The sequence below is a fragment of the Eurytemora carolleeae genome, unplaced genomic scaffold, assembly GCF_000591075.1.
Source record: "Eurytemora carolleeae unplaced genomic scaffold, Eaff_2.0 scaffold1493, whole genome shotgun sequence".
NCBI classification, from domain to species: Eukaryota; Metazoa; Arthropoda; class Copepoda; order Calanoida; family Temoridae; genus Eurytemora; species Eurytemora carolleeae.
In genome coordinates this window covers 22,687-35,815 of record NW_019397410.1, presented here as the reverse complement: position 1 = coordinate 35,815, position 13,129 = coordinate 22,687, and the positions used below count along the sequence as shown (strand labels likewise).

Sequence of the window (13,129 nt, the reverse complement as noted above, 5' to 3'; positions counted from 1 at the left end):
TTGCAATTTCCAGGGCACATTTTATGATAAATTTTTTTGTTGCATTAAACTGTTATATTTGACACTGACTTGGTTGACACAAACGCAAAAATCATTTTTTATGATTATTATAAAGTATTAAGCATCTCTTTTTTTCAGTTCCATTGAAATTAAGTTTTGCTGAGACTATTCAACGTGATTTCCAGTAAGATTGAATCTCACAAAGTTTCAAGATCCCATTAAATTACAGCTATAGCTGTATTTGTTGACGGGCTATTTATTTAGCATAATTTTGGACTCTTCTCATGTACTGCTATTTACATTTTGTTGATTTCTATACCACACCCACCTCTGACCCTTAAGTAAAAATAAATTATACCCAAAGTCTGACCGCGTCAACCTTGTTGCACCAAATAGTCATGGGCTAGTCCTATCGATTGTCTGCTTTATTTACTCAATATCCGGGCGATACAGTACAAACTGTGACCGGAAAGGTTGACCTGGCTCGGAAATTCAAATGTACTACAGCTGCCCGTGACCATTTTGTTTGTTAGCAAATGTGCAGTCTTTTAGAGTATTCGCTAAAAGGAATGAACTCACTAAACACATACTCTAAACTGTTTCGTCCAAAAAATTAAATTGTTTGACGTATTAAATGTCTATGAACATCAGGTTGCGACTATATAGAGATTAGAAAATTTGAGTTCGTGATGAGTGATTTTTTGTAACTTTTTTGCGTCTTCTAAAGCAATATTTTATGAAAATGATAATAATAAGAATAATAGTAATACTAATACTAATACTAATACTAATACTAATAATAATAATAATAATAATAATAACATTAAAATTTATAATGAAATGATAATAATTATGATTGTAATAAAAGTAATAATAATAAAAATGAAAATAATAATAATAATAATAATAATAATAACATTAATAAAAATAATAATAATAATAATAAAAAGTATGATAAAACTAATAATGATAGTAATAACAGTAATGATGATGAATATTATTAGAACTATATATTTACCTAAAATTTCGTTTGAAATATCTTCAATATGAGATCCTGAGGCTTGTTCAGTCATCCAGGTTAAAAGCTCCTAGAGCAGTATTTGTTAAAGGAATCAGTCCCTTTTTTTTCCATGTTAATTATTGCTTTTTACGGAACTATTGATTTTTTTCTGGAAAAATTACCGTGTTTTTACTGAAAATGGACAAAAAATGAATAATAATTCTGTAAACAAACCAATTCAAATTTATACTGTACAACTGAAAAAAAAAATTGGTCAATAAGAAACTATGATCAAAAGAATTGAATTGAAGAATTGAGCAGTCCATTTATTTACCTGATTATCTAGAAGGTTTCCACTGTATATATTAGGGATCATCTTATCGAAGTAGACCAGGGTAGGAAACTGTTCAATACCGTACTCCTGAAGTTTATATAATTTATTATGTACTTTACAGCTATGAAAAATGTACAGTGAACACTGTACATATACACTGTACAGTAGAGGAGGGTATGAGGGTATGTCCAATACCGTACTCCTGAAGAATATATAATACACACCACACATTTATGAAGAATGTACACTGTACAGTGGGACCCATACAAAACTAGACATTTTAAATTGCCGTAATTCATTTGACTTTTTAAACCATAACTTGAGTGGACAAGTCGTCTTCCTATTCTACAATTTTATGGGTCTTACTGTAGTCATCGGGCTTGCGTGGGTAGAATTAGGTTAAAAATCATTTTCAAATGGATCTTTAAAGTGACCTTAAGTTTGTAAAATGACATGTACAATTCACCACTGCACCCATTTACCTTTCCTGAGCCCACGGTTTAAAAACTACGTATTTCCTTAAACCCGACTTTAAGACCCAATCTTCGACCCAACTCTGACGACAACTTGTGTCACGTGATTGACAGCTGCAGCATCTTCGGCTCGACTTAAGGAGTTAGGCCCAATAGAAATAAAACCGACCTTGCTTGGTTTTAGTGGAGAATAAGGCTCAATGTTGAATTTTATTCTCATAAAACTTGGAGTGCGCCAATTACTACCATGAAAATCCGCCAAATAGAATATTAAACCGGTTTTTTTAACTCAGCTTTGTGAATAATAAGATTCAGCTTAAATCCAAAAGCTCCAACCGTAAATAAGGCCCAACGATAGCTTAGATCTGAGCCGTATTTTCCCATATGAATGATATATATATACATTTATTTGTTTAGCTAAAAAAATGTTTATTTTCAATTTCAAGTTCTTTATGGAAGTAACCTGATGTATGGGAATTAAAAAAATGCAACGCTTTTTTAGTCATAGAAATGACGAAATGTATTTTAAAGTTCCCCAAAAAGAGGCACTGTTGTGAGTTATATATACAACTTTAATCATTCCCTCCCATGCAGACTGTTTAAAATGATTCCCATGTAAGCTGTCGTTATTTAAAATAAGATTTAAAAAGTGAAACTAAACTGGGGGCCCACGTTTTCCCCTCTTACATTTTTCGTGAATTTAAAAAAAAATGTAAAATCACCTTGGCCTCCTGTTTATCATCCATTCGAACCAATTTTATTGGGAACTCGAAGTTTACAGCGTCATCGTCAATATGCTCTAGACTCTCCAGTACCTCCTGTATCATTATTATTAGTGTTATTATTCATCATCAATATACTCTAGACTCTCCAGTAACTCCTGTGTCATTATTAATATTGTTATCATTCATCATCAATAAACTCTAGACTCTCCAGTACCTCCTGTATCATTATTATTAGTGTTATTATTCATCATCAATATACTGTAGACTCTCCAGTACCTCCTGTATCATTATTATTAGTGTTATCATTCATTATCAATATACTCTAGACTCTCCAGTACCTCCTGTATCATTATCATTAGTGTTATTATTCATCATCAATATACTCTAGACTCTCCATTAACTCCTGTGTAAGTATTAATATTGTTATCATTGATATATTTATAATATTTTTTTTAGAATAATCTCTTATAATTTGTTTATATTTTTCATATAGAGGTTCCTGGGACCGAATTTAATAAATTAGAACTGACGGTTCAAATCCTGATTCATCGATTCAAATCCTCAGGAATATTTAACTCTGAATCAGTGATTTGAACCAGCTGCAGTGCAGTGGGAGGTAGTTCTGAGATCTTTCTTCCCTGATCAATGAGAAAGAGGATCATTATTCTGATAGAATACGACTGCTACATGATCAATGATCAACTAACCTGAGAAAGAGGATCATTCTTCTGATAGAAGACGACTGCTACATGATCAATGATCAACTAGCCTGAGAAAAAGGATCATTCTTCTGATAGAAGACGACTGCTACATGTTTATGATCAACTAATTTGAGAAAGAGGATCATTATTCTGATAGAATACGACTGCTACATGATCATGATCAACTAACCTGAGAAAGAGGATCATTCTTCTGATAGAAGACGACTGCTACGTGATCATGATCAAGAACAAGAGTATCCAACATATTGTCTGTTACTGATTCTAAACAGTAAAAAATAATAGAGGGTGTCAAAAACAGACTACAGCTCTCATAATTTTTTGATTAGAATTTTGAAATCTATGCAATATTTGAAATCAAAGGACACCACTAAGAGGTCTGTAGTTGGAAGCAATGGCAGTTTGAAGTTTACCGTTGACTTTTGCATATTTTTGAACATAATCTGAATGGGGGGGGGGGGGTCTAATTTTATCGCTTATTTACACATTCAAAGATTTTGGTTAATCCAACAAGATTATGTAAGTTTTTAGCTCTTGCAAAAAAAATGAAGTTTAAAAAATTGCTTAGACTTCAAGTATTTCAAAGAGTTCTTTTTCAAACTATTTTTAAATTGTGAATAGTCTTTTTACCTATTTGTAAATAGCGAAAATTTTTAAAACTATTTGTAAATTTCGAAGAGTCTCTTATTCTATTTACCTATTGTATGATCTCCACTTGACTCAGCTACAATCCACTCTAGAATATCTTCACCATTCTCAAACCCTCCATCATACAGATTAGGGATACCGTTCTCAAACACAACTAGAAAGAAACACATTATGTTTGTCAAATCTCTATATTTTTGACACATGCATTTTCTAGATCAATTAGTTGAAGATTACAATATCAGGTTCCAAATATAAAACCCCCTTATAGCAAAGGTATTAGAGTAAAGATATGGAGGTGCACTTAATATTTATAATCATAGACCAACTTTTCAAGGCAAGCTCAGTGACGTTAGACCTCTAATTTTCAAGTATTTCTAATTAACCCTATCATGGTTTGGGGGTATTTTCCACCCCCCCCCCTGTGTGGTTTATTCTAAATAACTTAAAAATGGCTTACTTTAGAACGCTAAAACTATTTCACTTTTTTAACATCATAGTTGTGAACAAATTTTGCCAAACAATTTTTTTTGATGCATAGGGTAGGGTGGAGAATTGTCAAACGGCGGGTTGGTGTTAAAAAAAATCAGAAATGGTAAATCATTTTTTATTATGAAGCTCATGGCTAAACCTTATTATCTGAAAAGGCCTTGAAAAATGAATATGACAACATGTGTCATATGTTAAAATTTTAAAAATGTTAAAAATAAAATTTTTTTGAACTTTTTAATAATCCTTCTTTACACCCTAAACATTAAAGTTAGTGGTCTACATTTTTTTTAATGAGCAGGCCTTGAAAAGTTGGACATGTATGTATCACAATCCACTATCTCAACTCTAAGGGCAAAATCACAGGGAGGGGGGTGGAAAACTCCCCCACCCCCTATCTATATTAGACAAAGATAGCCCAATAGGGTTAACAGAAAACGCATAAAGAACAATCATTCTTATGTCGATTGGATGAATGAGAATGGTGGAAATGAGGTTAAACAAAAATAGCAAAAAAAAATTCGTTTTGTAAATTTTCACATGCGACACAATTATAAAAATTTACCTATTGCTGGAAGATTTGAGATTCCATATTCTTCTGCCTCCTTCTCGTCATCTATTTTGACAAACATGATTCCAAGCTCGTCAAGATCATCATCAATCTCTTCAAGTACCTAAATAATTATATCATCAATATCATCATCAATCTCTTCAAGTACCTAAATAATTATATCATTTAGATCATACTCAATCTCCTGATTGATTTCCTCCAAAACTGGAAAATTAAATTATCAATGATCTCCTCATAAACCTGAAAAATTAGATCAATAAGATCAATCATCATCAATTTCCCCTGAATAATTAGAATGTCAAGATCATCATCAATTTCCTTTAAATACGAATAATTAGATCATCTATATCATCATCAATTTCCTTTAAATTCGAATAATTAGATCGTCAAGATCATCATCAATTTCCTTTGAATTCAGATAATTAGATCGTCAAGATCATCATCAATTTCCTTTAAATACAAATAATTAGATCATCTATATCATCATCAATTTCCTTTAATTCAAATAATTAGATCGTCTATATCATCATCAATTTCCTTTAAATACGAATAATTAGATCATCCATATCATCATCAATTTCCTTTAAATTTGAATAATTAGATCGTCAAGATCATCATCAATTTCCTTCGTCAAGATCATCATCAATTTCCTTTAAATACGAATAATTAGATCATCTATATCATCATCAATTTTCTTTAAAATCAAATAATAAGATCATCATTAGTCATTTTCAAAACCTGACAAATTATTTCATTATTCGATAATAAATGATCCCAGGGATGGTTAATCAAGGTCAGAATGAAACGATCTTCCTTTTATGGAAAATTATATAAATAAATAGTTTAGAAATTCAAAACAGAAAAATATAAAAACTCTGACTGGGGATGAAAACAAAGACAACTTTTTACCTGGAGAGCTGAGTTTGATGCCTCTTCTCCTTCCTTGAAGAATAAAACAGCAAGGTAGTTTCTGGTTGATATAAACCTATCCAAGATCTCGTTTGTCACCTTAACATTACAGTATAACTATCAAAATAGTAATCCTTGTCAAAATTAAAAAAGATTTGGTCAAAATTATTAACGGTTTTGTCAAAATTATAAAAACATTTCTGTCAATTTTAAAACATTTCTGTATAAATGGCGATTATTTTGGTCAAAATTAAGAAGGTCTCTCTTATAGATAATGAGCATTTTCATGTTAAAATTAAGAATGATTCCGTGAAAATATAAAAAAGTTGTGTCAAAATTTGGTCTAGTCCTTCAAAACTTAAGCTAAAAAAAGGTTTTGCAACTTCATCCTGTTCATGAGTATTAACCATTGTAACTGGACTTTAAAGGTTTACCAGAACAATTAGATTTTAGTATATTGTTGTGGCTTCTTGTCTACCTCCTCAATATCAGCTTTAGTAAGAATATCAACAACCCAAGTGAGAACCTACCTCCTCAATGTCAGCTCTATTAAGTAGATCTACAACCCAAGTTAGAACCTACCTCTTCAAAATCAGCTCCAGTAGGTAATCAACCCAAATAAGAACCTACCTCTTCAATATCAGCTCTGGTAAGAATATCAGCAACCCAAATAAGAACCTACCTCTTCAATATCAGCTCCGGTAAGAATATTAACAACCCAAATAAGAACCTACCTCCTCAATATCAGCTCCAGTAAGAATATCAACAACCCAAGTAAGAACCTACCACCTCGATATCAGGTTCAGTAAGAATATAAACAACCCAAGTGAGAATCTACCTCCTCAATATCAGCTCCGGTAAGAATATCAACAACCCAAGTAAGAACCTACCTTCTTCATATCCGCTCCAGTAAGAATATCAAGAACCCAAGTTAGAACCTACCTCCTCAATATCAGCTCCAGTAAGAATATCAACAACCCAAGTAAAAACCTACCTCCTCAATATCAGCTCCAGTAAGTAGATCAACAACCCAAGTTAGAACCTACCTCCTCAATATCAGCTCCAGTAAGTGATCAACAACCCAAGTAAGAACCTACCTCCTCAATATCAGCTCCAGTAAGTAGATCAACAACCCAAGTAAGCACCTCAGACCCGTTCTCCAGGTCTCCGTCGAATACACTTGGGATCTCCTGTTCAAAGTACACCAGGGAGGGGAACTCATCAATAGTATATCTAGAGAAAACCTTTTAAAGGGACTGTAAACATACATTTAAGTAATCATTAGCTGCTGTGCACTTTGCACACCTTTGCTTAATGATGCATACTATTTTCTCCATTTACACACTATGTGGTTAGATTATTAACATAGATTTTAATATTCAGACAAAGCATTTATAAGGCTTTCCAAATCCGAAAGTAAACTAGCAGAACTGGGTTAAGAGAATGATAAAAAGGAAGCTTTTACTCGTATAATTGCCCTACCAACCAAACACATTTTTATAAATTAAGCTTGCATGAATGTGTTGACGGAAACTTTCTTATTTTAATGATTTTGGGGTTATTAGGTTACCTGGCAGCTAATGCTCTATCTCTGACAGCAACAAAACTGACTCCCAAAGCATCGCAATCATCATCAATAGTCTCCATTACGTCAAAAACTCTGAAATTCAGAAAAAATATCAAAACAAGAAATTAGGTATTCACACTTTTAGTCTTCCATAGTCATTTTGTTTGATTGAGGTTCTAACAGTATAGGAATTTGGAATTTTGATCTCTATTAGTTTTATCGACAAAATATTTTTAAAAACCGTTTAGACCTTTTGCTTAATGTAAACTTTTACACCATGTGACATACCATCTTTAAATTTGTGAAACTTCTTATATTTGTGAGAACAATTAAGAGTGAAAAAAATTAAATATAAAAATATGAACAAAAACTTTTACTTGTTTGACATCCTAGTATTATCCACAAAAAGAACAAGAAGGCTGTCAACATTTCTAACCATGATATCCAGCTGGTCCTGGTTCACTAGCTCCACCTGGTCCTAGAATACATAGTTTAATGATATCCAGCTGGTCCTGGTTCACTAGTTCCACCTTGTCCTAGAATACATAGTTTAATGATATCCAGCTGGTCCTGGTTCACTAGCTCCACTTTGTCCTAGATCTCTAATCTAGATCTCTAATCGTTCTCCTTAAATCTACTTAATTGAAATATTTTGTTATTATTACTAACATTAGGTGGAAAAAATAATCAAAACAGCCAAGAGCTATTTTCCACCTAATTGCTTTATACTTGTACTGTTAATATAATCATCAATTTGTGATTGTAAACTCTATCTGTATACAGATACATTTATTTTAGCAATAAACTTTATCTTATCTTATATCATACATAGTTTATTGATGTCCAGCTGGTCCTGGTTCACTCAGTTTATTAATTACACTATTATAAGAAATTTTCATCTCCAATCAAATTATCTAAAAGATTCAGCATAGTTTGATGATTCACATACCACACTTTTCTGTAGTAAATAAATAATTTACTGGGACTTCTTCTCTATTAGTTTTATTTCTTTGCACTTGTTCTATATTAGTTTCAAACCTTATCATCCGCCCCACTTCGTTGCTGAATTAACCATTCCAGCATCTCAGACTCATCAGATAAATCTCCCTGAAATAATAGATTTATCATTGCACATGGAGAACCAGAAAACTTTGAAGAAGAAGACGACATAATTTTTAATAGTTAAATTAACATGAGACACGGTAATTTTGCAGAGTAAACAGACTTATTAACTTAATTATTGATTCAAAAAGTTACAAGTGAGCTTTTTGAGTTGTAACACCATCAAATACACTTAATAATGTCGTCTTCCTCTCCTCTAAAGTTTTGATAAATATATAAGGATTGGATCAATGATCATCATGATCATAGTAATTAAAGTTTACAAAAACATCAAAGTAAAAACTAAAATTAATAATTTCTGTAAAAATAAAAATTATTTTTGTTTTATTTGTGTACTAGCTGAAGTGCCCTGCGTTTCCCTGATATTTTTGAAGCATATTACCCCCCCTCCCCGGGTACAATGAGTTTTCTAAAAAAAAGACAGCCAATTCGGTCCCGCAGTTTGGCCAGCTAGCTAACATAAATACACATATATAGTTCTACAATCTCATACCTCATAAACTACTGGTATCTCGTGTCTACTCAGAAATAAAATGTTTTTAGAAAATACAATTTTGTCTAAAATCCTAACAAGTACAATGTGTTCTTTTTATATACGTAACAAGCAAAATAAACAAGTTTAAAGAAATGGAAATACATTTCAATAGCAGTACTTTCATCAGTCCTCATAAAAAAAAGAAAATTATAGCAATTCTCAATCTCTAAATTGCAGATCATTATATTTTTGTAACCGGCACATGTTGCTAACCTATTAATTAGAGCAAATTAAAAGTTTTAGGTTCCAAAAAAAGTTACCCTGCAGTCTCTTTATAAATGTAAAGGCTCAGAGATTAGAAAATTTCAGAAAGATTATCAAGTAGGTGGCAAAAGAGAAATGAACCAATTATACACGACGTCACACTCACAAGTGTCAAATATAACAAGGAATACGAAATTTTCTCACATTAGTTGATGTGTTTTCCAAGATTAAATAAAAAAGTTTAAAAACAGGAAATAAAGAACACATAAAATTACAGTTATTTTACTGTAAGAAAATCACTTTATTCTAAAATTATCCCTATTATTGATAATTTTTTCAGAAACAAAAACTGAAGTGACACAACTGTTCTGAGATTGTACAAATTCTTCTAAGACTTCTATTGTACTAGAATCTATTTGGAAAATTTCAGTTTGAGGAAAGCGTTTAAATTTCTTTTTAGAACATTTTAATTTTTTTATTTTCAAAACATTTTGTTGCCTGAAGTAGACAAGTGAAGGAACGCTTGTGAGGGAGAAATCATAAACCAACTCCGGATCCTTGATACGTAGAAACCTATAACAGTTTTATTTAAAGGGGCTGTAGAAAAATCATAAACCGACTCGGATCCTTGATACGTAGAAACCTATAACAGTTTTATTTAAAGAGACTGTTAAACAAAGTTCAAGTAACCCTCCATTTAATTGCTAACATTTAGATTTTACAGCTTTTTTTCTACTACATAAACCCATTTGTGACTTTAATAAGGAAAACTGCAATCAAAATTATTAAATGTGAAGGTAGAAAAACAAAATTAATTCTACAATATTTTTGATATATAATAAATATTATAATGCATACACTTTGCAGTTGATGAAGAACGCAGCCAATACCGTTTGTTTTCTTAAAGGAATTAACGAGGATAACAAAAGATGAAAATTAGTTAAACAATTATTATATTATCAGATTTTAAGATGTAGCCAATCAAATAGATTCTAGTACAATAGATGGCAACATAGAATTTGTACACTCTTAGTAGTGATAATTTTAGAATAAAGTGCAATTTTATGTGTTCTTTAGTTTCTGTTTTTACCCTTTTTTATTAAATCTTGGAAAACATGTCAACTAATGTGAGCCAATTTCGTTATCCTTGTTATATTTGACACTTGTGGCGTCGTGTATAATTGATCTTTTTTTCTGTTGCCACCTATTGTACTTGATCATCTATTTGATAATGCATGCACTTTGCAGTTGATGAAGGTTGCAAGCCGATACCGTTTGTTTTCTTAAAGGAATAAACGAGGATAACAAACGATGAAAATTAATTTAACAATTATTATATTATCAGATTTTAAGTTGTAGCCAATGATATAAATAATTATTATGACTAACTGCACATCTTAGAAATATTCGTTTCAGATTAAATGTAGGACAACACACAGATGTATAGCAGTCAAAATTAGGACAGTTCAAGGCAATAAACAATAAACGCAAGATGTTCTTTACAGATGAAGGCTAAATTAAAAAAAAATATGTAAAACATATTCTTACTCGCTTAAAATAGAATAATAGGAACATGGATTTTTAAGGCTAGTCTGTAGGGGGGGGGGGGGGGTTGACAACCCCCTTCCAGTATTTTTTGTCCTTGCACTCTCATTTTTGACACTGTCACTGTGAAATGTTGTGACTTTTAATGAATGGAAATTTAAATGATTTTTTGAAAGAAACATTTTTTATGCATCGAGTAGGGTACAGGGCGGTAAAAAGTCCGGTCTGTGTAAAAAAAATCTAAAATAGCCCATAACTTTTTTGCGAATAAAAGCTACAGATCTAAAAACTATATTTTAGAAAAGCCCTTGAAAAATGCACGTAGAAACATGTGTTACACTTAGATATTTGTTTAAAACAAAAAAATAGTTTTTTCATTTTTTTGCATTTTTTCTAAGCCTACTTAGCCTCCGACTATTCAGGTAATCGGTCTAATTTTTTTCAGTGAACTGTCCTGGTTTGGACAATTGGGCTATGACCAGGTATTTCAACCCTATACCTATTCTCTAAGTCCTTTTTCTATGTGGTGGGGGTGGGCATATATAGGGCCCCTTTATAGGGTTAAAGGGACTGTAAGCGTAATTTCAAGTGACCTAATATATACCTGATGTTAAATATGTCCGTTTCCTCATCAATATTTTCCATGTACTCAAGAGCCTAAATATATTTTTTTTTCAAAAAAGGGATTGTTCAGCGATTTCAAACTTTTTGTAATTTGAATACAACTAAGCCAATTGTATTGTTCAAAAATGTTGAAAGCCGCATTGGAACTTATAATAAAAATAAGACTATTTGATCTAACAGTATTCATAACTTGAAATAATAAAGGTCTACGACATCAAGTTGTCACGTAAAGATATAGAAACTATAAGACTATTTGATCTAACAGTATACATAACTTGAAATAATAAAGGTCTACGACATCAAGTTGTCACGTAAAGATATAGAAACTATAAGACAACCATAAATTGTAGCAAAAACTTGGTTCTCATCGCGAATTTTGAAAATATTTTATACATTAACACAATATGTAATATTTCACCTTTGCACTAGCCTTACTCTCATCATAGAAGAAGACAGCAACCAATGGATCCTAACAATATTCATAATATGCATATAAAGTAATAATTTCTTTTTGGGTGTATTTGCCCGATCATAACTCATGAACCCCTTGACTGACTTGTGCTCTAAACTCAGTAGAAAAACAGGAATATTTTTAGCATTGTCTAAATATTGTAGGGAAAATAGTTTCCAGGCAAAGGTGGATTCCTAGATTAAAAAAACGAAGGCATGGAATTTTACCTCTTCAATGATGTCTAAAAGCTCCTCTGCATTTACATCCTCTAGATAGTAAAAAGATGATATATTATGCGTTAAATCTGTGTACTCCAGTGGGAGGAGATCAAAACAAAGAATTAAGGGGCAACGCATCATTTTTGAGAGAAAAGGGTCCAAGGGGTGAAATAAAAAAATATTGCTATTGTATTTTTCATATTGACCAGAAAGCCTAAAATCATATATATTCGCACTAACTTGATATATTAACTTGTTTTTTGTTTGACTGTAATATCACATCAGAGCTTTAGTCCTTTCCATAGATAAAGATAGATTGCGTATAAGACGACATTTTTCATCTTGAAAGATGTAAATGTACAGAAATGTTTTAAAGATATTCCTATTATATAGATTAGCCAGGTCGGTTGTGAACATTGGATGTTCTTATGTCATTGAGTATAACTTGTGGTGTACATGAGTTCTCTAGAGAGAAATTTAAGTTAGTTTAGTCCTTCCCATGCCCTTCTTCAGTTCTCGTCAATATGATATATTGCTCAGTAAAATAAAATTCCCTCCTGAGTGGTTCAATAATTATGAAATCCATTAAAACACCAAACCACCCCGCTTATCATTGAAGTACAATTTGACCCCTAGAAGTATGAGTTCGCGGACTGTATAATTCTTGGTGATTTTGCGTACATAAGCTATCTATGTTTATTTATTTATCTATGGTCCTTTCCCTTCAACTTCTGTGGGGGCACTTGGTTTGTTTACATTCCTCCCACAGTGTACAGTACATAAAATGCGTATATCTGAGTTGGCGTTCCTGTATATAGTTCCTTGACTGTGGTCTGCGCTAATTTCTTGAAAAAGAAAAATTTGTAAAATTTACCTATTTTGTCCGGCATTGCTAAATTTTCCTCGTCTGTTAAAAAATCCAAAACTGCCTCTTCGTCCTTTAACAGAATAATTATAATAATAATAATAATAATAATAATAATAATAATAATAATAAT

General features: G+C 31.7%; 1 protein-coding gene across 4 annotated transcripts in view; it reads right to left on the bottom strand.

Moving 5' to 3' along the window:
• The window catches only part of LOC111714136 (uncharacterized), a 41,179-nt gene that overhangs the window by 20,714 nt on the left and 7,336 nt on the right, over window positions 1–13,129 (bottom strand). For all 4 annotated transcript variants that reach the window (XM_023489180.1, XM_023489181.1, XM_023489182.1 and 1 more), the window contains exons 6-22: window positions 13,006–13,069; window positions 12,141–12,181; window positions 11,881–11,931; window positions 11,443–11,495; window positions 9,792–9,866; window positions 9,048–9,072; window positions 8,471–8,539; window positions 7,810–7,910; window positions 7,436–7,525; window positions 6,963–7,098; window positions 5,866–5,964; window positions 4,951–5,059; window positions 3,949–4,053; window positions 3,424–3,515; window positions 2,530–2,625; window positions 1,335–1,421; window positions 1,019–1,088 (exon numbers count right to left, since the gene is read on the bottom strand). In XM_023489180.1, the coding sequence (XP_023344948.1) occupies window positions 1,019–1,088; window positions 1,335–1,421; window positions 2,530–2,625; window positions 3,424–3,515; window positions 3,949–4,053; window positions 4,951–5,059; window positions 5,866–5,964; window positions 6,963–7,098; window positions 7,436–7,525; window positions 7,810–7,910; window positions 8,471–8,539; window positions 9,048–9,072; window positions 9,792–9,866; window positions 11,443–11,495; window positions 11,881–11,931; window positions 12,141–12,181; window positions 13,006–13,069 (1,363 nt within the window). The remainder of the gene's footprint in view (window positions 1–1,018; window positions 1,089–1,334; window positions 1,422–2,529; window positions 2,626–3,423; window positions 3,516–3,948; window positions 4,054–4,950; window positions 5,060–5,865; window positions 5,965–6,962; window positions 7,099–7,435; window positions 7,526–7,809; window positions 7,911–8,470; window positions 8,540–9,047; window positions 9,073–9,791; window positions 9,867–11,442; window positions 11,496–11,880; window positions 11,932–12,140; window positions 12,182–13,005; window positions 13,070–13,129) is intronic.